Raw genomic sequence first — 24,354 nt, forward strand, 5'->3', positions numbered from 1 at the left:
CAGCCGCCTCGGCCAATGGCAGTGCGGGGAGGAGGGCGTTGTCCCGCCCCCTCCCAACATCTCGCGAGACTCCGGCGGGGCGCGACCGGCGCGGCTGAGGTGAGGCGAGGCGGGGCGGCGGCAGTTCCGGTGGCGGCTCCGGTTTTGGGGTGAGCGGCGGCGGGGCTGTGAGGGGGCCGTGGGGGCCGGGGAGGGCACAAGGGCCGTCCACGGGGCCGGTAGGGAGCTAATTGGGGCTAAAGGGCCGCGCCCGCCGTGGGCAGCCGTTGTTCGTCACGGCCGCGCGGCGCCTGCGTCGGTACCGGCCCCGCCGCCCCCCTGTGGGGAGCTCGGCGCGGGCGGCTGCGCTTTAGGAGGGTCTGGCCGGGGCCCGGCAGCCGTATGGGTGTTGTGGGAGGAGCGGGGGTCACAGCCCCGCTGGTGTGGCTGGGAGAGCCGGGAGCACTCGGGCCGTAGTGGGGGCTGGAGGGACTGATTTCTCTTTTTCCCTGCTATTTTTTTCAGGATACGGCTTTCTAACCCTGTCCGAGCAGCGTTCAGCCCTTTCCTGAAGACCTAGTGGGCTGTGAGCCACACCAGTAAGTTTTTTACTACCTTCCTATTCTTCCAAAATACAAGAAAGACAAAGGAAATGCTAGCAGAGACCCCACATAAGGTGCTGCAGACCAGAGCAGGTCTGGCTGTGGTACATGTGGCGTTAGTGCAACACTGCTGACATTGCATTAAACTTGGAGTACTGCCATGGTGCTGGTACCCTGCCCATCACGACTTAAAATGGGTTCTTGCCTCTGTATGCAAGGTGTTTGCAAAGTCAATGGTTCTGGTAGTTTGGCTATTTTAAAATGTTGCTGAGAGTATTCTAGAACCCTGATCTGTTGCATCAAACCAGTGGCCAGCAGCTAAAGAATCTGCTTAGGGTCACTGTGCACTGTCCATGTGTTTCCATTTTAAAGCTGTCACTCATTACAGTGACAGTTTTTTGTAATGTAATATAAAAAACTATTCAGGAGAACTATCTATTTTGTTCTCTTAGCTCTCCGAGCACCCCTAGTCTCAATGTTTTCTGCCTTTTGAAGCATTTGGAGAGGGGGAGTTTTAGAGGAAATGATTTTAGCTGTGTGTCTAATTGCTTTGTGAAGATAGTGGCTTTTGTTTTTTTTTTTTAATCCTTTCCCTGGCTGCCAGAAGGTGGTGCTTGCAATTTCAGTTTTCTTGTATTAATTGAAGCAGTGTTTTTGCCAAAGGCGATTGCTGTTGAGTGCCTTTCCTTTTAGCTAAAGAGCGAGGAGTATTAATTCAGATTCAAACATGTTAATACACATAAGGTACTTAATGCATTTAAACTGTTGAAAACACATGCTGAACACTGCTTAGGCTTATTCTCAGACATCTCTTTCTCCCAGAAGGATGGAGTCAGAAGGACTGCATCTTCTCTTTTCCCAGTGTTAATTAAAGGTACGCGGATGTGGCTCAGGATGTCTGTTCCTTTGGAACTTGTTAATTTTACTTTGTTATATTGATTAGTAATTTCAGGTTCCTGTGCACTGTTGGTACCTGGCCCTGGGATGGGGAGAATAGGGCTTGACTAGAGTCCTTGTTGCTACCTGTGTTCATTGTGCAGACGTTCCCCGGAGGGGGGTTTCGATACCGAGCATATCCATATGCTGCAATCTTTAAACAGCATTGCCTTTTATTTCTGTACAATGTCAACTGCGTTATGTAAAAATTCTTTACATGTAAATTCTGTGTATTGTTCTCTTCACAGATCTGAAGGGATCGCTTCACACTTAAAGATGGCTGCTGATACATCCGTTGAAATTCTCCAGAAAGTTCTGGAGAATGAAATACTTCAGACCACCAAGGTAGTAGAAGAACATCTGGATGCGGAAATGCAGAAGCTGGACCAAATGGATGAAGATGAATTGGAATGCCTTAAACAAAGGAGGCTTGAAGCACTGAAAAAGGCCAAACAGCAGAAACAGGTAAGTCTTGTGCTAATACAGACTCCTGAAGCGCAAAATGTAATAGTTTTTGGAAATCCTAGGGGAACTGTACACATGACCTAAGAGTTTTCTTCTCTTTCTTCACCTTTCTGTACTTTGTTATTTTTAAACAAATCCGAAAAGCAGATCTCTGTTCCTGTGTGCTTGCTTTGTGGTCTTTAACAGGAGAAAGGAAGCTCTGTGATTATCTTATGATAAGGATAGGACAAGGAGTATAGTACAGAGATTTCAGTGTGTTGTTATTCACTGAATGTTGTCATCTGAAGTCATAAGCCTCACAGACAACCTAATCGTAAGGTGTTTTGGTACCTTACACTTCTGAATTCTGGAGTATCTTAAGGCATGTGGGTGGTGCCTGTTTTTTTCTAAGGTATTTTGCAGAAGAAAGATTCAGGGTCTTTTCGTGTTCTAGGGTAGAATTTTGTCCCACTTCTTCTACTCCAGTGAAATGTTGGCTGTGTATGACTGCTTATTTTTTCTTGCAGAAAAGGAGTTCTGCTTTGGTCCCTGGTATATCTGGCTAAATTGTAGTCCTCGTGCTCCCCCAAAAGTCTCCTTGAGCATAGATGGTTGTTCCTGAAAAGAAAGTTCTGGTAACATATGGTGTGAGACCTAAATCCTAAATAGGGAAGCCATAGGTTACTTAACTTCATGCAAACCTAAACAGAGAAATAGGGACAAGGGGGAGGTGACTGGGTTGAAAGGAGATGTTTTGCCTGTGGTGGCTAATGGCATGCTTTCAAATGGGAATGCAGTAAAATGTTGTGTGGTTGGGATGCTGCAGGAGAGGCAGAGTTAGTTGCTTTGATTCTCTAAAGATGGAAGTAGAGAAGGTGTCACACTGCTTGTGTGTCTTCAGAAGTACAGCTCATATTCGATTCCAGTGTTGTCCTTTTTCAAAAGTTGTAATACTTTGACATGCTCTAGATGTTAACATGTTAGTTATCCTGTAAAAATTCTTCATGGTACTTGATCTCACCTCATTGTTCTCATGCATTTTCAAATTGAAAGTAGGATACTGCTCTGTAAAAGGAGTAAGATGGCCCACATTCTTCTGGAATAAGAATGTGTAGGAAAATTAACTTATCTGCTGTTGAAGCATAAGTCGGTGCGTGATTTGCATTATTATAACTTATTCACGTAATTTCTTCCAATGTTCGTGTTAAAATATTCAGGAAATCCTTTGTTCTGTTGTAATTTAGTCTACAGGAAATCTTTGATTTGCTAGCAGCTCCAACACCCCCCACTTTTTTTTTTTAACTCTAACACAACTGCAAGATCAAGAATGGTAATTTTTTCTTGCACTGAAAGCTGAAATGTCATGTTTTTGTCATGCTTCACTCTTAATCATTTAGCTTAGTCTATATGTGTTTTAATACAGTATAATTTTCTGTATCAGAAGCTGTTCCTGTTTTTTTTCTTAACTGTATGCCTTGAAAATCTAGGAGATCATCTTTTCCCAGACTGTATTTGCACATTTAGTCAAGCAGGTTTGAAATTGCCTGTAAATGTTAGCTCGTGAATTTCTGTTTCTCCCTTCACTTTGTGAGTAATGGGTATGAACACCTGTGTTGTCAGGGTTTTTTTTGGAAGCCTGGCTCTTAGTAAGACAAGTTCAGTCTATATTCAGTAGATAAACATTATGTTTTTGCAGGCTTATTTCTCCCTATTTTTTTCATAGAAAGATCAAAAGAAATAACCTGTTATAGCTTGAGTCAGTTTTAGACAAGTTCTTCTAGGGTGCAAAAACATTTTAGAGTGGCACAAGTTGTAGATTTACAGTTCTCCAATTCTGACAACTTTGTTTTCAGTGCTCTTTGAACTAGTCTAATCTTACAGGGAAGCTGCACTGCAGATTTGTGAGCAACTCTGTACAAGACTTGTATTTGCAAACAAGAAGGTGCTCAGCTACCTGCCTGCTGTTGAGAAAGAGGCAATTTAGAAGCGTTATCTGGCCTATAGACCTTTGCCTAATTTGTTTCTAACTATTACTGTATGAAATGGGTTTTTACTGAAGCCCCCTCCTTTTTTTTTTTTTTCCTTAAAAGCTGTAGAGCTTGCATGACAGATGCAGGACTAACTAAATACTAATTAACTTCCTTTCCTTTTCCATAAGGAGTGGCTTTCAAAAGGACATGGGGAGTACAGAGAAATCCCAAGTGAGAGAGACTTTTTCCAAGAAGTCAAAGAAAGTAAAAATGTGGTTTGCCATTTCTATAGAGATACAACTTTCAGGTATGGTAAATACACTTTGTTCAAGAAACATTTTGCTTATAGATGTATACCAAAAAAAAAAGCTCTTTTCAAATCTCATAAGTAAATACAGATTTTTAGAAGCATGGAAATTCCTTGTTTTTTTTTTCTTCCAATACCTTCTTCCCTCTGAAAGCTTTTGATTCCAACTAAAGTTGACATGATTTGACAAGGATTAATCCCCTCTTGCATAGTTGATTAGAACACAAATGCGTAACTTCTCTGGCAGCGTTTGAGAGATTGCTGTGGTTCATCATTGATTTAGCTGGAGGGAGCCAGCTCTAAATTTAGTGACCATAGCAACTTCAAAAAGATCACTTTGGTTATTCCAGATGGAGATATTCTGGGCAGTTCTGGCAACCAAAAACCAAAACGTAAACAAAATCCTGTCTAAGCATCTTCAATATTCAACGTTTTGACTTTGAAAGGATTTGTGGATACCAATTGTAGCTGTTTTCCCTTTGGGCCTGTACCTTTGTGATTATGTCACTTCTTTAGGGTGTGAGGGACCTAGATCTATGTCCTGACTCAAAATAGGAACCTAAAATAAGATCTCCCACTTCCTTGGAAGAATTCCTGGAAGAAGTTCTGGGTTGTAGGCTATTCCTAGGTGGGTTTATCTCAATGTTTTCTGTTAAAAAGCAATTGCAAAATAGAGCTGTTTATTGAAGGAGGAGCCGGTTGTCCTATTTTTTTTCCCCAAGTTATGTTTTCTCTGATTTACAGAACATAAACTGAAACAGCTTCAATGTGAGAAATTGAAAGAGGTCAAATCCAGATTATGCACTGAGGCATGTGTATCTTGTGCTTTCTAAGTTAAATATTTGACTCTTACAAGTAGAGAGTTTATTTTTGAAAGAGCTTTCTTGTGAGACCCCACCTGCATTCAGCTCTGGGGCCCTCGATGTAAGAAGGACATGGAACTGTTGGAGTGGGCTCAGAGAAGGGCCGTGAGGATGATCGGAGGGCTGGAGCAGCTCTGTTAGGGATGAAGACAGGCTGAGGGAGTTGGGGTTCTTCAGCCTGGAGAAGAGAAGGTTCCAGGGAGACCTTACAGTGGCCTTCCAGTACCTAAAGGGGACCTACAGAGAAGCTGGGGAGGGACTCTGTGTCAGGGCATTCAGAGATGGGACAGGAGGAAATAGTTTTAAATTGAAGGAGGATAAGTTTAGACTAGAAATTATAAATTCTTTATTGTGAGGGTGTTGAGTCCCTGGCACAGGCTGCCCAGAGAAGCTGTGGCTGCCCCATCCCTGGAGGTGTTCAAGGCCAGGCTGGATGGAGCTTTGGGCAACCTGCTCTGGTGGGAGGTGTCCCTGCCCATGGCAGGGGGTGGAATTAGATGGTCTTCCAATCAAAACCATTCTACAACTCAAAATATTTGAAGCAGCTGCATTCAGCTAGCTTTTACTCAAAGTTGAAAGAATATCTGTGCAAATAATTAGCTCAGAACAGGTTTGGGATGTTTGGTTTTTCTGTACGAATGAAGCCTGTAGACTCAGACAGGAGAAGGAACTTTAGAGAAAGTTCTTTGTGAAATGTGTAGTGGTGACAACCAGCTTGAAGCTGGTGTGTCAGGTTTTCCAACTACAGTATCAAGTTGCTTTCATCCTTGCCCATTCCAGCTTTCTGATCTATTCAGCCTTCCGTTCTAGTTAAAGGACAGCCACATCACAGAGTTTGTGCAGCTGAGCCTCACCACTCAAAGATGACAAGCCTACAAATGTCTTCCATCTGACAATTATTTTGAGCAGCTCATGTTACTGCCCCTTAACTGAGAAACAATTATTGTATGTTCGTTCTTACTACATTTTAACAGAAAAGTGAAATACTTGCTTATGGCACTATTGAAGCACTCTGAAAATAATTTCTTCTATGCAGCAAGTTACTGCATCTCAGCTGTGGAGGCAGAGACTAAAAAACTAAAGCTCTGTAATGTGTGCACAGTACTTCTATGAAGATGTGAAATCTGTTGCAGAGAAGTTTCCTAAGCTCACAGTCAGTGGAGCTGAAGCAGGAAGAATAGAAGTACGGGAAATTCCATCAATAAATAGAGGCCTCAAGAAATGAGGGAAGCTGTCAGGTGCATGGGTGGTGTAATTAGGAAGAAACAAGAGAAATGCATGGTGTAATTGTGTGTTAAAGGTGCTCCAGGGCATTATTCTATTAGTTGTTAAATCTGGCTACCTTTAAAACACAGCTTCTCTTGGGACTAAATTTTTAATTGTATAGGTTGTATCTGAGGAAGTAACGTGATAGAAATAGCTCTTTACAGTTCTTCTTTACATTGCTGTAAAGCAATGTGTTCTTCAGCTTATTGAGTCTAACAAACATTTTGTGGTTTTTTTTTTTTTGACAGGTGTCAGATAATGGACAAGCATTTGACTGTATTGGCAAAAAAGCACGTTGAGACAAAATTCTTGAAACTAAATGCAGAAAAATCTCCTTTCTTATGCGAGAGACTGCGCATCAAAGTAATCCCCACTCTAGCACTAATAAAAGACGGAAAATCGCAAGACTATGTTGTTGGCTTCACTGATCTCGGTAACACGGATGACTTCACTACAGAGACCTTGGAGTGGAGACTAGGCTGTGCAGACATAATTAATTACAGGTAATTGTTTTGTGATTGGTTTATTTTCAGATACAGTGTGAGGAGAACGTCCTTGCGGACAGATGAAACTGAAAGTTTGTAACTTTGATATCTTGTATGCTTTAAAACACAAGTGAGTTCAATCCAGTTATTTCTTCTGTGTACTTTGGCAAGCGAAAGAAAAGAGCACCTCTTTGGCAACATACTGAGATATTATAATGATCTTTATAACATCATTTTTGTACAGGAATAAAAAACAAACACAGCTCCTGCCGTTTGCTGCTATAGGGTAGCAACCCTGCTTTGATAAAGCCTGGCCCAGCCACGTGTCTAATGTAATCCTTCCTACAACAGCTTAGATGTCAAGCTTGAGCATTTTAATCCGCTTAAGTGAAAACTGTAGGTTGTACTTAAGAGGCACCTTAATCCATATTGCATATGACTTTTTTTTTCAATAGACGGCATAAAAAAGTGCAAATTGTTTGTTTGGCAGTACAAGATAATCATTGTAACTGCCCACATTTAGGATTTTGGTACACAAGGCCTCACAATAGGCTAATAGCTTAGGTCACAATAGCCTATTTTTTCTGGAAATGATAGAGCACCTTCTGCTTTGCTTTCCAGTCATGTCAAAATCTTTATCTTTTTTTAGGCTAGTTTTCTTTTTTTTTTGAGTGTCTTTTTTATTTATATTTTTATTCTATTTTATATTTGTCTATATAGTTTATATACTTATATAGTTCATTTCAATGGCTATTTCCCAAAGTTTGACAGGAGACATTGTTAGATCTTAAAGGAGAAATCTAATTAGCTGTTGAACTTCTGATGAGTAAAGCAGAAATTATAATTCAAAACAAGTTGTAATTCCACTTAGCAGTTCAGTATGAAGCAAACACAACGGAATCAAAGGCAGTCTGGATATTTATTCTAGACAGCAACACCCTTTATGGGAGAAATAATTCAGTGAAATTGAACTAAGCTGCACTGAATTTGCTAAATTTTCAGCATTCTTGGCCACATCCATTTACGTATTCCCTGGAGTTTCTCCTAACAGACTAGAAACAATTTTTTGTTGAGTTCTTTTCTTTTTTGGTGGTTTTTGTTTCCTTCAGTCTGTGGAATAGCAGATGGTGAAAGGATACGTTGTATTTAGGAGGGAAAAAAAAAACTGTTCAGAACTGCTCAGGTCACATCTCAGCAAAATCAGGATTCAAGTGGTATATTGGCTAATTGCTGACATGTAATTAACTAGCAATCATTGAACTGTGTATTTAGGATCAATATCAGTAACATGTTATCTACAAAGTGGTAATAAGCAATTTCCCACCACCCTTCTGTAGCTAATTCCAGGAGGTTCTAATTGCTCACTCTGACATTGAGATGCAAGCCCCTCACAGCTCATGTGAGTTAAAAGCATGTACACCCTAAGCAAGGAGGGGGATCCTCCTCTTGCACACCCCTGCTCTAGGACGTGTGGGACCTCCAGCTTTATGTGAACATGGGGAACAAGGTGTGGGTCCCTCCATGCCCCACCAGCTGTGCACGGTGTTAGATAAGGACATTGCCATATCTGGCCTAGGTAGAGGTGGAACAAAGTGTCTTCTGGCGCTACAAAACCCATTTTTGACTCTGTTTCTATTCCACAGTCTCTTCCTGGTTTATTTTCTTTTGTACTTTTGTCTCTTCCTTTGGTGTAAAAAGCCTCTGTAATTCCCTGTTTACTGTTTAATAAGATGAATGGCTGTCCTTAGAGCCATCAGTTTGCCACAAAAAGCCCTTTCAGGTTTTTTTTCCTGCAGAGCTCTGATCACAAGTGCTGTGTACACTCACATTCCTGTCTTAGCTGTTGTTGTCCAGGCTCTCTTGCCCAGAAAGCGCTATGCTAGTCATCCCACAGCGCTTTTTAGGGTCACTTTAGGGAGTAGGGCTTTATTCTCTTAGTGTTTTGTGGGTTTTTTTGGAGGAACAAGTAATTAGAAATGCTGCTTACTGTCTGCAAAAATATGGCTTTAATCAACACCTCTTACTCTTTTCCTCTAGTGGAAACTTGATGGAGCCACCTTTTCAAAATCAAAAGAAATTTGGAACAAGCTTCACAAAGTTGGAGAAGAAGACCATCAGAGGGAAGAAATACGATTCAGATTCTGATGATGACTAAAATAGTTAAATGTATTTGTAAACCATCTTTTGTTTATGCTTGGTACATTTTTAAGAATGTTTTTTATAAAGCTTATTGCTTTTTCACTACATCTGCACATAACGCTCACTTTTCTATACAGTTTTATACAACTGGGTCATATCAGGAGAAAGCTTAAATATTTTTTTTTCCTCTTTTGGAGGTCATTTGTAATTCAACAATCTAAGTCCTATCTAAATAATATGTTGCAAATGATGAAGAGTACATCTTTGAGAGTACATCTATGAAGCGTTTTGAAGTAACTTAGAATAAACTGTACCAAGACAGATCAAAGGTCCATCCGGCCTAATATCCAGGCTCAGTGGCCAAAAGCAGATGCACAAGGAAGAGAGGGGAGGAAAAAATAAAGGGTGAGCAGATAGCGGTGCTTCCCCAAAACATACTTTGAGCAGTCTGTGGCTTGGGGAACTCCATATCTGAAAGCATTTGCTGGATAAAAAGAAATCTTTTTAAGTCCTCATTGCATCTTCTTAGCATCCACCTCACATGGCAAGGAGTCCACAACTTAAGTGTGTTGTGTGAAGAACTATTTCCCATCATTTTCCTTGAATCTGACAGTTCCCTTTTTCCTTCATCAAAGGAACAACAGACACTTCTAAGAATTTTCTCTATCAGTTCCTTTTCCAGTTCTCTTTAATCTTATTACTTGTTATTGGTAAAAGCACTGCAAATTACTAGTACCAGGAATTGTGCATTTCAACGAAGATTGCTTACCTTATGGTGCCATATCATGACATTGAGTAACTTAATTGTATTGCACTATAAGCTGTAAAAACAGACATAACTTCTGAAAGTGGTGGTCAAGAGAAATGCCCTTTTGCCATCTATGTACGCTGCATGTGGAAGCTGACACAGCGGGCAGTAGCACATAGCAACAAGCATATTGAAACCAGCCTTGTTTGCGGGTTTGTATGATTCTGTGGTTTTGAACGTGTGATTTTTACAGCGGGTGCTTTGTACGGGAGGGTAGGCTAGAGAAAAGCGTTCGGGAGAAGCCTTGATCTGTTAGATGTAGCGCAGCATGCTGTGTACCGTTTCTTCAGTAATGGACAGGATTTTTCAAGGGAGATCTTCCTTGGAACACAACTTAAAGCTTCTGCCTAGGCAAAGTGTTGATGGCTTGTCTTAGTTCTCAAAAACAGAGTTTGCTGTGTGCTGGAGGACCCTTTGACAGTAGTACTTGGAATTCAGTTGGCCCAGAAAATGATGAACTGGGTCTAGTTACTCGTGCTGCCTCGTCGTGGAGAGTGCTTGTGATTGGGCCAGCCCAGCAATATTACTCTTAAGTTGAAAAATAACAATGATTCTATTTTATTTCAGTTCATGTACATTGAAATAAAATTATTTTAATTCTAACGTTGACTTTTGCATCCTTTCAAATAAAGTCATCTAGGTGCTGTGGGTCATTCTCTTTTAATAAGGGCCTGTCAGAAAGTTGCATGTGCTCTTCCTAGATTTCTAACAAACTATAGTTCTCTCTGAGGCATCACTGAGAAGGCAATCAGCTTGAGATGTATGCAGCCACGTGGTAGTGTACTAGAAGCTGGAAGTAGGCTTGATTCAAGTTGATCTCATTTTCAGTGCAGAAACTCTAAATGAACAAGTGTTCTTTTTGCATCTGGTTGCATGGAATTAAATTTAGGAAACTAATATTCCAACAGTCTTGCTAGGAGTGCCTTAGCGGGACTTATCTCCGGGCACTAATTACATTGTCTAGGCTGTGGGAATATTAAATCATGTTTTAAATTGTTGCAGCCTCTCTGGAAATGCATTTAGGCAGTAGCTCGTTAGGTTTCTGACATTGTGGTGTTAAAGGTTGCTCAGTTCCACATGTCAACAGTCCCATTATGAACTCTGTGTAAGTGCTAGTTGGAGGCAGTGGTTTCGTGGCAGTTTAAGTTGATTTTTTTTGTTCTAGGTTAATCTTCAGTTCAACCTGTTCCTTCATCTGGCTTCTGGTAGGGCCACACACGTTCCAGGGCGTGGAACAATACAAGGATACAAGGGGTCCATAGGAACATGCGACTTGGGTAAAGGAGGGGGGGTGTATACTAACTAGTTTAATTATTTTTTTTTTTTGAAGTAGTAGCCTCAGATGGATCTGCCTGCTTCAGATCTGTACTTTTACATCTGCTTTCTGCATTTTCTGTCTTGAATGAAGATTTAAACTGTCATAAACTGTCACTGAATGGTCCTTCTGGTGGGTTTTCTGCTCCTGATCTGCATACTACTTCAATATGAACAATCCATGTCTATTAATCTTGTTTTGGGTGAAATGTAGAGATTTGTTAAAATGTGGAAAATTCTTTTTGAGTATTGAGGAACAATTTTTTTTCTCGTGAGGTAAAGCTCAAGCAGTACAGAGGTACAGATTAAATAGTGAAATGTCCATGATAGTACATCCTTCAGCGAGCTAGAAGAGGAAGCAACACAAAGAACGTTAATTAATGAAATGTCAGCTGTACAAACTTGAAAATCGTAAAGCTTGGCTTTGTCAACAGTGATGTAGTGGCAATAAAGGTGACAAAAAAAGACGTTGAGGATACACGATAGCTCGAAAAGGCAGGGGTTGCGTGTCCCCAGTTGCTTACGGCTGCAGGATGGTGTGTGTGAGGCCGTGACTAACTGGGACTCCTGAACCCAGGCTAATCACAAAATGGGGCCTGGCCTGGCACGTGTCGGCCGTGGAAGGGTCTTACGCAATGAGGGGATGAGAAAATGTTCACACACAGCTCTTGGAGTTATGGGGCTTAAGCATGAGCCCAGCATGTAACATTAGCAGTGATTAGTGCTTGATGCTTCCGTGAAGTAATCGTTAATGCTTGGGGAAAATTAACAGCTGAACGAGGCCGGTGCTGCTCAGCTCTGCGTGCCAGGGGCTGCGAGCTTGTCCGTGTGCTGATCCTCCACTGAGCCCGTGTTGTGCTTGGGATGCTCTGAGCGAGGAATCCACCCAAAGATTAAATGGAGCTTTGGGATTTGGGAAGTTCAGTCCTTGAAAGGGATTGAATGAGACACGGGCTCTGGAGCAGGGAACAAATTAGCAGCTGCTCTCAGACCCCTGTTGTAGGTTGGGCCCCCTGCGATTGTAATAAAGGGCGTTGAGGAAGGCAGACTGGTGATGAATTGATGCCTCCCAGTTCTGTGTTCCAAGTAATCCACATTGTGCTGTTTTCCTCCTGGAAGTTCCAAAAGGAACGCTTTTCTATAGAAATTTCTGTAGGAAATTCGGGTTTTGAGCAACCAGAATGTTGACGCTCATTTTCCTCTCTTACACACACACACGCCTACGTGTACGTGTGCACACATCAAATCGATGCAAAAATAACCTGGCTTCTGGACTCATTGCATACTCGATAGCTGTACTCTGCTTTTCTTGAAGGGATCTTCTGTCAGTACGGGTTGATCCGTCTTTTTAGAGCTAGAGGGTCAGGGATACGCTCCCGAATTTAAAAGCCTCTGGGAATCAGAACTGGAGCATATTTGATGTTATTGGGTGTTGCTCTTGATCCCTCTTTTAAAGGGTAAATAGATAAACAGGTAAAATTGTTGCTCTGAAGGTCTAGCCTGCTCTTTGTTCTTGGGGAGCCGACAGTATTCAGTCTCACAAATACGACGGAGGTGCTTTTGGATGTTCCAGTCTCCCAGACGCTCCTTTTTATCCATCCCCCGGAAAGTCCCGTGCTGTATCAGATGTGTGAAAGGGGACGCACGCTCATACCCTTTCCATCCATTTAAGCTAACACAGCAAACTGGCTGAAGCAGTACAAAACCATCGCAAAATAAAAAGCTCAAATTTGGTGAGTTAATTTCAAGTGCACATAATGCTGGCAGATACTTGATGCTTTTTGTTAAGAAATCTTGCGTTTAGAGGCCCCGTGCAATGCGTGCTCTAAGGCTATGATTTTCCGACTACCTGTTACAACCGGGGGTTGAGCTACCTGAAATAAAGCGCCTCTGCTGCAGGAGCCACGTAACTGTGTCAGCTCAGCAGTGAGCCCGTCTCCTTGCGCTTTGCGTTTCTTGAGCACAGCCTGTTCAAACATCATCTGCCCCACGGTACGATTTCAACATCAGACTCCTTTTAAATATGTTTGGACCTAATTAACTTATCTTCTGCACAAATCACGCAATCTTCAGTAAACTTTGGCTTTTCCCGGGATGACATTGTATGAAAGCCAGGTGAGTACAGCATATAAAAACAAATTAATTCCTATCCTGTCCTTCCTCCTCGCTAATTATTTCATCTTGTAAGTGTGCTGCCCTAGAAAAAAATGTCAGAAAGTGCTTCCTGTTTGGTTTCCAAAGTGTTGACAGACCTCGGTGCTTTGTATCATGAATTCCAGGCACACAGAAAAGCTCGTAATAGTTATCATGATTAATGGGTGAAGTTAATTATTCAGAGATGTTACTTTGCCATCCCTGTGAGTCACTAATGTACTATCCTCATTTTATACGTGGGAGACTGAAACAAGATTAGCTTTGCTGGAGGAGGACCTGGGCACACCAAGAACTAGGTGCTCCACTACCTCATCTCAGCCGCTTCCTGAAATCCATATTTTGGGAGTAGGTTTGTCAGTTTTTTCTCAGATGCACCTGGTCCTGGTGAGGAGTGTAAGTGCTTTACCCAAAAGGGAGTTCAGTGGGGGTTTCTTCCTTCATGAGGGTATCTTCCAACCAAGATTGGTCTTGCTACTGCCGTGGCTGGTGTAAACAGAGTAGGCTCCACAGCCTATTTTTGTGAGTAAATGCATGAGTGCAGACTGCAGACTCCCATCCACACAGGGATTTTGATGTCGGAACACAAAGAACAGAGCACAGACCTTAGGAGGTAAGGACCACGCTGCTCTGGCTGGGCCACTTGAGGCTTGCACAGGAGCAAAAGTGCATCTCAGCGGCGTACCTGGAGCACAGCTTTGGAGCATGACAGATGCTTCATGAGCTCACACCCTCTCATGGCTTGAACTCTAAATGACTTCTTTTGGGTGATATTTCTATGTCTAAGTTGGGATATGAACCGAAGACTCCTAAGATCCAGTCCAGTGAGCAATTTTCTAGGTCATCTTCCCTGTGATAAAATTCAAAGTCTCGTTATAGAGAACAGGAAAAAAAAGAAAAAATAAAATAAAATAAAATAAAATCACCTTTTTTTTTCTTTTCATAAATACTTCTGGTCTTAGTTTTCTTACACAATGGCTGGAGAAAGGCTTTGTGCAGAGTGGGATGTTTCAATGCCAACCCGTGTTCTTCAGTACGGCAAGATAAGGGAGGAGCCCGGCCCTCAGCAGCTGCTCGGCTCAGAGCACAGTGAAAACCAAGAGCCTCATGTCTCACAAACGTGAAGCCCGTCTCACTTCACTTTTGCTGTTGTTACTCAAAGGTATATTAGATGCAGAAAAGAAACTCTATTATTAACTTGTCTGTGTCTCTTTAAACACTGGGAGAGACAGCTCTAGAGGATTTGCCTGAGACGAAAGGCGTGGGTCTAAAACAAGCCCGTGAGGGGAGGCCACAGATGCATCTTTAACTGGCCAGCTAGTGCGAGGCATCCAACGTGCGTCAGTGGGCATGGGCAGGTTCCCCATAAAGTAGTCGTAAGGCCTGTGAATACCTGGTGTTACCTGTAATTACATCCCAGACAAAAGGGATAGCCTGAGAAACGCATCTGCCAGGAGATGTTAGGAAACCAGAGTTGAAACGCACAAAAAGAGGCGGTAATTAGGATGGATGTTGTTCCAGGTGCTTTTTTTTTTATCTCACCATCCCACCAAACATGACGATACAGCCCTCAGCCTGGCAGAGAACGATATGCAATACGTAATGCTGTTCAAAATGATACTGCGTTTTGATTACACCTCGATTAAATGGGGAAAAAATAGAATTGGTAGCTCACGTGCTCTCTCCTATTGGTCGGAGGCAGATTTTATCTGGTGCTTGACATCATTTTCCAAATTAAATCTAGCACAAACATGAAAAATCCTGGTGGCAGGTGCGGCTCGCTCTCATTAAATGGTTCACCTGGATCTGCTGCTGTGGGTTTACACGGAGCAGACCAGAAATCTTGTTGTCTGACACCCTGCAGGTCCCTTCGCATGGCGGTGCCCTGGCTGGCTCAGAGCCCTGCCCCATTCAGCTACGTGAGCATGACCTTGTTTCCACAAAGGCTGCTTGCTCTCTGCATTCAGTCGAAGGGATGGCAGTCGGCAAATTTTGTGTAGATAGGGAAGTGTTTAGCACCAAAAAAAATCTCATTCATAATGCTGCTGAGAAAATGCCCCCTTATTTGGCCTCACGCTGGAATTGTGTGACTACAAGGAGTCTGCCACAGGGATCTGACAGCATACAGCAGCACAGATAAAAATAATTGTGTTTTAAAAATAGCATCCACAATTCAAGAAGTAAATAAACAACAACGCAACGCAGAACGGGCATTAAGAATTCATGTGACAGTACTGGGAATTGTACAGAAAATCTTTCTGTGGGCAATAAATGAGAGAGAACATACATAACAAAGAGAATCAGTATTTAAACTGAAAACTCTCTTAAGGACCATTAATGAACGACAGACCCATTAGGAAAGAAATCTTACCTACCATCAGAGGCTACTTTCAAAAAAAAAAAAGTCCAAAATCATCAACTTGATTGCAGGTTCAGTGACAGAGGAAGACACTAATATGATACCATCTTTCTAAAAGGTTCTTGGGTGTCAACACCCAAATATTTCCATCTACTTGAGAGAATACATCTCTTTCCAATACAGATCACCTTGTTCTATAGGAGGCAAATGAGTGTATCTACTGATTTAGTAGCCATCAAGCTGTGCACTCTGGCCTCTTCCCAGTTTGTTTCTTCTGTCTTTCCTCTCTTCCAGCATTTCTTAGGTCGCTGTTTGCTTTGGAAATCTTTGCAGCCACATTGTACATGTGATGGCTCTATTTTCTACCTGTTATTTCCAAAGATACCACATAGATTAGTACCTTATGTCAAATGTTACCTTGAATTATTTAAAATCTTATACTGTAGTAAAAGAATTAAGATTTCTTCTAGTCCAAGACACCATAACAAGACATCAGGTTTGCAGATGAAGAATGAATGCCTAGCCATTTTGTGGTCTTTGGAAGGATTTCTATTATTTCAATGTTTTTGCCCAAATAAATAGTGACTTCAGACTTGTCTGAACTAACAACCCAACCCTTGTGTAACAACAGGGCCAGATTCTCCAGTGGAGCTTCCCTCCTTCTTACTAATGCGAGATCTAAGTCCTTGATAGCTGTATTCAGGGATCTTAAGGTGGCAAGGCCCACTTGATCATCACCCGTGCTTTAACAACTAATAACCCTCGCTTGTTTTGAACTTAAAAATGTGTATCTGTCCGGAATAGGGCTTCGTACTCAGCAGGTATAAAGCACAAAGGAGAGGGGGAAAAAGGGGGAATACATTGATTTGTCATTTATTAAATAACTAAAAGAAAGCTATTCGAAGGAAATCTTACTTTTCTAGCCTCCACCCATGCTAGGCAGAGTCCGGTGAAGAGAAAAACGTGGGGAGGGAGACAGGCTTAGAGGCCACTGGCCTCCCAGACAATCTTTCAGTCCCCTAATTTGTTTTAGTAACTTACACATACAAAAAGTGTCTCAGCCACATGGTGCAAGTCTGTCCCAAACCCTCTGTGAGCCCCCACTGACTTCAGCTGCTGCATCCCTTTTTGGAAATCATGTGAAAGTTTGATACTCAACTAAAAGCTTGCCAATCTAAACTCCTTGGGGAGACGAGACAAAAACCCTTCCAGAAATGTGCCCAGACTGATCTGGGATGTAAAGGAAGGAGAGCACCAGGCAGGGATCTGAATTTTGCCTGGCCTCTGCCACTGATTCACTGCAATGCTTTCTGTAAGTCATTTATGGAGCATCAGTGTAGTCATTGATGGAGGAAAAACAATATTTATTTCCTTTCACAGAATTGTCCTGAGTCTTACTAACCACTGCTTGTGCAAATCTTCGGATGAAAGAAAACATAAGAGTTCAAAGCTCTTATTATATATTACCTGTTACACTTTATAACAAATGTCATCACACTAAACAGGAATTAACATTCCAAAACCCAGAGGGTGGGTACCTTTTCATACCCATATATATAAAAGTCATCAAGTGACCTGCCTCAGAGGAAGGCTGATTGAAGACAGGTGAGTCTGAATCCACTCGGAGAATATCTGCGTGGATGCAGAAGCCTTGATTTTGGCTTTGATTTAGCATGCTGTTAATTTTGTAATTGTTTCCCTGTTTCTACTTAAGGCTTGTGGTGATTTTTGTGCTGGGACTAAAAAAAGTCTGATACCTTAAAACCTTATAATGTGACAATTTTCTGTTTATAGAAACAGCTACAAACTGCAGCATTAGGTATGGATTTGCCATTGAATTAAGAGGTATTGGGTCAGGCTGCAGGGATCCAGGCTTGCAAATACTCAGTGTTAGGACTCAAAGTGAGCTGCTGAGCACATACCCAGCTCTGGCAGTAGGCATTTGCTGGACTGAATGATCTCTCTCAGGGCAAGGGAGTCTTTCTGATGACGTTGGTGGCCTATTTGAGTCTGGGCATCCATGCAGTCTGCTTTACAGTGGAAATACCTATTAGACTGGAGAAAAGGTCAGGCATCACTAAAATCAATAAGGCATTTTCAGGTGTTAATAGCATTGCAGGATGACTGCCTGCAAGGCTCCTGGCATTGTTTTGTACTTGAAATATTCGTGGGGGCAGGAAAAAAAAAAAAAAAAAAAAAAAAAGGCATTTGTAAGCTCTAAAACCTGCTTAGTTAAATGCCCTCACCAGCAAGGCAAGCACAATCAATGTTTTTTGATTTTTTTTTTTCCCAGCCGATAGCTATTATCTGATGATATTTTTGGAATTTTATTAATAAACACAAGAGGCATTCATTACTAAAGTGATTATCTGCTGTTGTCACACACAGGAATTAATGCAGAAATATTATTTTAACAGCAAAACCTTGGAACTGCTCTGCATGCTCTCTGCAGCAAAATGAGGGCTGTATTGCTTGATTTTTGGCAACATGCTTTTCCCAAAGGCTATCCAAAGCCATGTTGCCTTTTGAACAGAGAGATCTATGCACTCTGTAGTACACTGGATGTCAAACACCTGTAGATTTAAAGCAAATGTACTGAGCGTCCTCATTGTCAAGAGATGCTGTGGGTGTTCAAGAGGGGCCATGAGAGCAAGCAATGGGCTAAAAAAGTCCCTGCTGGCCCTGGTTTGGTGCTTCCTTCTTAACGTGATGGTGACAGCAAGGTGGCACATGAGATGGAGGAGCCGTCCCTCCAAAAACTCCCAGATATTTAGGAAATAAGAAGCAGACAGGGCTCCATCACCCGCTTGTCCTGCCACCACCATCCCCTGAAGCCAGCAGCTGCCAGGAGAGCCCAGGGCTGGGGAGGAGCAGAGGGAGCTCTTGGCATGGACACTTTTTTCAGGGCTGTTGAATTTCACCATCAACTTCTTCACATTTTGCAACCTTCTGTGTTTTCAGGTGTCCTGGGGCAGCGGAGGAGAGCCATCACCATGGTCCCCGCGCTGCTCTTGCTGGGCCTTTCGGCCCTGATCGGTGAGCCTGGGGGCGAGTTTGGTTTGCTGGGGAAAGCACCCTACCCTCAACTGCTTGCAGAGTCACAGACATACCCAGCTAGCCTTGTCTGACCTCTCTGCCTACTCAGAAAGGTCTCCCAAATGTCACAGGCTGTTTGACGGAGCCTATTCATTCCTCAGTTATTGAGGAAATTGGGGTAATTTGCCCAGACTGAGGCACATGCTCTCCTCAGCTAATTCCCCGTGAGGTTGTGGGGACACCCGGGAGATGTTCCCAGCCATCATCTGAGGGGTGCTGGGCATCAGGGGGCATTAAACCGAAAGAGCCCTCTGAGATAAATGTGGAGCCTGTGGCTCCTTCCCCCACACCGGCTTTTACACTTAGCAGGGCGGACACCTATTTGTGTAAATCATCATCAGTTTCATTTGCTTGAACCTATTCAGCTAGGAAAGAACAAATTCCTGCCCTCTGTCACCGGTAATGTCACTGACAGGGAGCAGTGGCCATGATACACGCTTTGGTTATGGGCCTGGATGAATGAATGCCTCGTGCTTGCCTTGCATTCACCTGCAGCAAGCTGTGCGACACTGCTCCGAGATCTCATGTTTCCAAACACCTCCGTCTCATTTTCCAGCTCCGTCTGCGAGTTACAGTTGCTATGGCGATATAAATGCTCTTCAAGCCCCCACGATTTCCTGCACAGCCGTGAGAGCCCCGGACTGCGGTAGGTATCACGCACCGCTTGATCTCTCGGCCTACCTGTACCTGGTGGAGGGATGCTGTGCCTGCCTGGTGTTAAATTTGTGCACCAAATGAAATGTGGTGCAGCTATTCGATTAGCCAAGAGGGAGAAAAGCCCCCAGCCCCAAAAACTAGACTTGGTGGGAAGTGGGAGGGCAAACTCCACAGGCAGGATCCTCAGCCTGTAAGTAGAGGGAGCTGCAGCAAACCCCATTTCACCCCACACACCCGTTCGCCAGCTGTAGCATCAGCATCAGCACCCTCCCCAAACCCCGTTTTTGTAAGGGCGGGTGGGTCAGGCTGCCTCTCCCCCGGCTGCAGGCATTTCTGCTCTGAGGAGGACGGCGGATGCAGACATCATTCGCCTGAGGAAATATGAGATCCCCATTAAGAGAGTCGCCAGGAACCTGTGCCTGGACCCGGCGCTCATCGCCGCCATCATCTCGCAGGAGAGCCGTGCCGGCCTGCTGCTGGACAACGGCTGGGACCAGGGCCGGCAGAGGTTCGGCCTGATGCAGGTACGGCCACAAGACAAGAGAGAGGAGAGCCCACAGGTGGCAGCATGGCAAGGGTCTGCCTCTCTCGGGGCTTCACCTTGGCCAGTGAGCCTCCCGTGTTCAACACTGGGACACACTCCCTTTGCAGACTGCGTTTTATCACCTCAGTTTTATCACAAGTTGGGTCGCTTCTATGAATTGTGGACTGGGAATGTTAAAACAGGGTGAAGCTACAGCGGTGGTTGTGTTCAAAGGGAAAACAATCTTCTTGCTTGACTTTTCCAGATCGACAGGCGCTACCACCAGCCTTACGGGACGTGGGACAGTGAGGAGCACATCAACCAGTGTTCGACCATGCTGGTGCTTGGGATCAATGAAATGCGGGCGAGGCACCCTACCTGGACCTGGGACCAGCAGCTGAGAGGTACAGCGTGCCCCATGCAGCAGTGGGGACGTGCTGGGGGTTACGTGTGGAAACAAAGAGGGGACATTGCATTGCTGGCACCATCAGGACGTTAACAGCTGAGATTCTCTCTTCTACATCTCTCTTCTACTTTTCACCATCAGCACTTTGACTTGTGATTTGCGAGGCACTTTCACACAGGTGTAGGTTCAGTGTGATATCCTACACATTCTTCCCTTGGGTTCCTCTTTCATTCCCACACTGCCCTTTTTATTTATTTATTTTTAAATATGAATATTTCAATAAGCTTTCTAATATTCTAATAACAGTTAGTCAACACCAGATGATCACTTTCTGTTTGTATGAGGCAAAGGCCTCTGAATGATGGGAGTGCTGTGCATCTGTTGGTGTCACTTTTAAAGGGAAAAGATCATCAAGCTGGCAGATTTTATAGCATCTTAGCAACCCTTATTTATTTATTTTTTTAAAGTACATTGGGTCAAGGAAGCTTGGGATCCAGGTTTGTTCATCACCCATGTTATCTGCATGCTGTTTTATTCCCTCTTTGCTATTTCTTGCTCTCCCATCCTTTTAGACTGCAGCCTTTTGTGGGACCAGCATGCTGTTCCTACCCACATTTGGAGAGAATCAGGGGCTTCTTAACCTTACAAATAAGCATTTTGCGAAATGAATCACTTTTCAGTAAAAACACACAATTAGCAACTTCCCAAGCTGTTGTATACGTCTGATGAGATGCATTGCCCTTTATACTAGGAACTTTTACTTTTTAAATCTGTATTTCTCATTTATAGGCCCATGATAACTCTTTTTTAACTCTTCCCAGGGGGAATCTGCGCCTACCGCGCAAGAATCGACAACATCCAGATCTATGACGAAGACCCCTGTGGCAGAGACAACTCCTACGTCAACAGCGTGATCGGGCGGGCCCAGTACTTCAAGAGGCATGGGTTCTAGCTCAGCAACCATCCCCACCACAGACCCTCTCCTCCACGTAGTCTAGCCCAGTAGTGATGGTAGTACCCAGAGCAGTTCCTCCAGGGCTCCTGGCAGGAGCAGTGCTGGTGGCACCGGCACGTTGCTTGCTCCAGCACACCCCAGTTGCCCATGGGCAAGCTCAGTGCTGCCTTCCAGGGGACTGACAGGGGCAACCTGCCACGAGCTCAGGACCTTTAGAAGGCAGCTGAGGACATCCCCACTGGGTGAGGAAGCTCCTTGCATTAGGGGCTGAACCTGGGGCTGTTTGTGCATCCCTCCAGCAAGCAGCTCTCCCTCAGCATGGGCTGTGCTGTTGCCGTCTCCTCTCTATGTCCACCTCCTTCCTTCTCCCTGGCCAATGGGAGGGAGAAGCCCCCAAGCTAAGATCTTCCGCCCCCTTGATGGTGCTGGCTGCTTGGCAATGAAGAGGCTCCTCTCTGAGTCTATCATCTCTGCACACTTCCGTTAGCTGCTTATCCCTGGGGCCAGCCTTGTGGGGGAAACCACCAAGCCTTCTCCTGGTGCTCCCGTGAGCCCAGGAGCCCCTTAAGGGCTGGTGACCCCTACAGGGAGAAAAACAGCCTTGCACGGGGGAAATCCTCTAAATGGGAAACACTACAAGTGCTGTAGTGGGCACACAAATCACCTTTCTGTTACAGAGCCACACTCTGAGCAGGAGCTGGCCCCGGGTATCCCTGCCCCAGGAGCTGCATTACAGCGACAGCGCTGGTATGAAACTCACCGCCTTTCCTCCTATCCTTTGGCATGTTTGTGCTGGGGCCCACTGAGTTTCAAAGCGTGCATTTCGGCTTCTGTCCCTCTGCCAGGTACCCTGCCTTTTAATTAGGAGTGAATTAGCTCTGGGTGTATAAATTCTGTTTGAAAGTATTCTTCAATGCGGATGGGTCTGGGTGCAAATTTTGGTTTAAAGAGAATCCAAATAAAGAGAAACGATGTATTCCAATTCTTTTGTTGCTTGGCAAACAACTCATCTCTGCAGTTTCACGAGGCTGGGTGGGTAGCAATGTGTGGCTCTGGTAAATAACCCAATTTGGGACTTTCTTTGAACAGAAAGAGGAAAACCAATCTGCAGAGCAGGGGTCAGGGAAAATGGGCTCAGAGGCAGATGCACGGCAGCTCAAGCCCAGGACAAGGGAACCAGGGCATCTGTGTTTAGTGCTGATCACCATTTTGGGGGTATCAGGGCATCTTCCTGGCACCTGCCACCACCGCTGATGCAGAAGATGTGTCTGGTGGTCACTGCTGGTCAGAGCTGACACAGGCAGTGCGAAAGCTGATTCGGAGACAGCTTTTGCAAGCCAGGCAATTTCAGCTCTGTGCTCGGTTTTCCTACGGTCTCGTCAGTCACTCATCTGCTTACCGTCACGGCAAGGACTGTGAGTAACTGAAGCATTTGCAGGCAACTTCATGCTTTGTCATCTCTGGAGACCAGAGGGAGCTATAGGGCACCTCTAACATTACTGTGGGGTTTGCTTGTTTGCTCGCTTTTAAGACTACAAGAAACAGTTCAGTGTTGGGCTACTGGGCGTATTCAGCTACGTATTAATTAGTCTCTATTGAATTCTGTGCTATACTCAGATAATTTTAGTAAAATGACTACTTTGTAACGCAGACTTGAGAGACATAACACACAGTTTCATTATCTCTATTTGAAATAGCTTGTGTAAGATCAATTGAAATCTCTGCTTCGTTGTGCTATGTAAATCTCTATTATACAAACACCTTACACTGTGTGCAACCTATATAAACACCTTTGGTAGAACAATATGAACACTTTTGGTAGAACAATATAAACTTCACAAGGGCTGGGGGCAGGGAATCTCAGTGCTGCCTCTGTCTGCAGAGTTGTTTTTTGAGTTTGGAGGTTGCACAAGAGTGGAGCTTTCCTTGTTCCCCTCACTTCACCTTTATTTGCTGCCAGCAAGCTCCATGCCACTACGATGAGTTGCCATCCCTGTGGATCTGTGGACACCTCGGGAGTCCAATTTCTGCGTGTATTACCTCTGAGGCTGCTGCTTCACGTTACGGTAACACCACCCGAGGGGCTGCAGATCTGCCTGCTGGTTTCTGCAGCTTTGCACAAGGAAATGTTTTAAAGTCTATTTAAAGGTCCTGATTTCAGCAATTCCATATTTTGTTGCAAATATTATTTTATGGTATCAGCAGATTGTGCAGAGGAGGGAAAATCCCTGTGGAAAGTGAATTGAAATATAATTGCTTAATAAATTGGCAGGAAGGAGTAAATAATTAAGGAGAGTTTAACATCAGCATATTGCTTTCAGGTTTGAGCAAAAGCTTTCTTAACAAGCAGAGTTGGCCTTGCTTTTGCTCTCTGATCTTTCCCTGGTCGCTCATGTCCATTGTACTCGGAGCCGCTTGTCTGGCTGGGACGCACGGGGCTGCTGTGGCAGCACGCTCGGTCACCGAGCCTGTTGTGAAAAACAGGCAGCTTGCAAAGCCAGTGGTCTTCTGCCATGTAACATGTCGTGGAAAGCTGAAGTATGGGTCAGGAAAGAGAAGAGCAAAACAAAATGGGAAAGAAAGGTCCGGCAAAGTATATACTAGGGAGCCCAGCTACAGCACCTGGACAGATGGGAATAAAGGATTGAACACTCACTTTGTGAGCACCTGGGGGACAACAAGCCATCAAGAAGCAGTCAGAAGGGCTCTGGCAGTGCGGCTTGCCAGGAATAAAGTGCCTCAAGCCTACCACGGTCCTTATCTCACTGGGTAAGTTGCCAAGAGAGACGCTGCGGTTGTGCCATATCATGAGCTTGATAAGGCTTTCACCAGTGATCCGTGAAGTACCCTGATATGTCAAGGGCCTTAAGATGAGAACAAAAAGCACTGCTTGGAGAAGCTGTCAGCAGATTCTGGTCAAACTGGTGAGATGATTCAAGCGGAGCTGCACAAGTCTGTCCTGCAGAGATTTTTATGCAATTTGTGGTTGTGATGTGAATGTTGCACTAGAGCTATCAAACTGTGGGTGAAGACCATGCTGATTGAACTTCTATTGCACTTCTACCAATGTTTAAAAACTAAGGAAACCCATTTT

At 43.9% G+C, this 24,354-nt stretch overlaps 2 protein-coding genes across 6 annotated transcripts; both read left to right on the forward strand.

Moving 5' to 3' along the window:
• Positions 1–27: 27 nt before the first annotated feature.
• TXNDC9 (thioredoxin domain containing 9) lies at positions 28–10,334 on the forward strand. 2 transcript variants are annotated; one of them, XM_082774162.1, is made up of 6 exons: positions 28–99; positions 505–578; positions 1,766–1,982; positions 4,120–4,238; positions 6,616–6,870; positions 8,890–10,334. In XM_082774162.1, the coding sequence occupies exons 3-6, from the start codon at positions 1,794–1,796 to the stop codon at positions 9,005–9,007; spliced, it is 681 nt and encodes a 226-aa protein (XP_082630288.1). In that variant the 5' UTR covers positions 28–99; positions 505–578; positions 1,766–1,793; the 3' UTR covers positions 9,008–10,334. The 2 variants fall into 2 exon arrangements, with proteins under 2 accessions (XP_082630288.1, XP_082630287.1); XM_082774161.1 differs by having other exon boundaries at positions 70–149.
• A 254-nt stretch (positions 10,335–10,588) lies between these two features.
• LOC309884803 (lysozyme g-like) lies at positions 10,589–22,213 on the forward strand. 4 transcript variants are annotated; one of them, XM_082774117.1, is made up of 7 exons: positions 10,594–13,877; positions 14,227–14,426; positions 18,585–18,659; positions 19,276–19,365; positions 19,704–19,900; positions 20,165–20,303; positions 21,127–22,213. In XM_082774117.1, exons 2-7 carry the CDS (start codon positions 14,372–14,374, stop codon positions 21,255–21,257), a joined length of 687 nt encoding a protein of 228 aa, XP_082630243.1. In that variant the 5' UTR covers positions 10,594–13,877; positions 14,227–14,371; the 3' UTR covers positions 21,258–22,213. The 4 variants fall into 4 exon arrangements, with proteins under 4 accessions (XP_082630244.1, XP_082630243.1, XP_082630245.1 ...); XM_082774118.1 differs by lacking the exon at positions 14,227–14,426 and having other exon boundaries at positions 10,589–13,228; XM_082774119.1 differs by lacking the exons at positions 10,594–13,877; positions 14,227–14,426 and adding an exon at positions 15,962–17,228.
• Positions 22,214–24,354: the final 2,141 nt, after the last annotated feature.

Source organism: Aythya marila (genome assembly GCF_965140915.1).
Source record: "Aythya marila genome assembly, chromosome: 1".
Classification (NCBI taxonomy): domain Eukaryota; kingdom Metazoa; phylum Chordata; class Aves; order Anseriformes; family Anatidae; genus Aythya; species Aythya marila.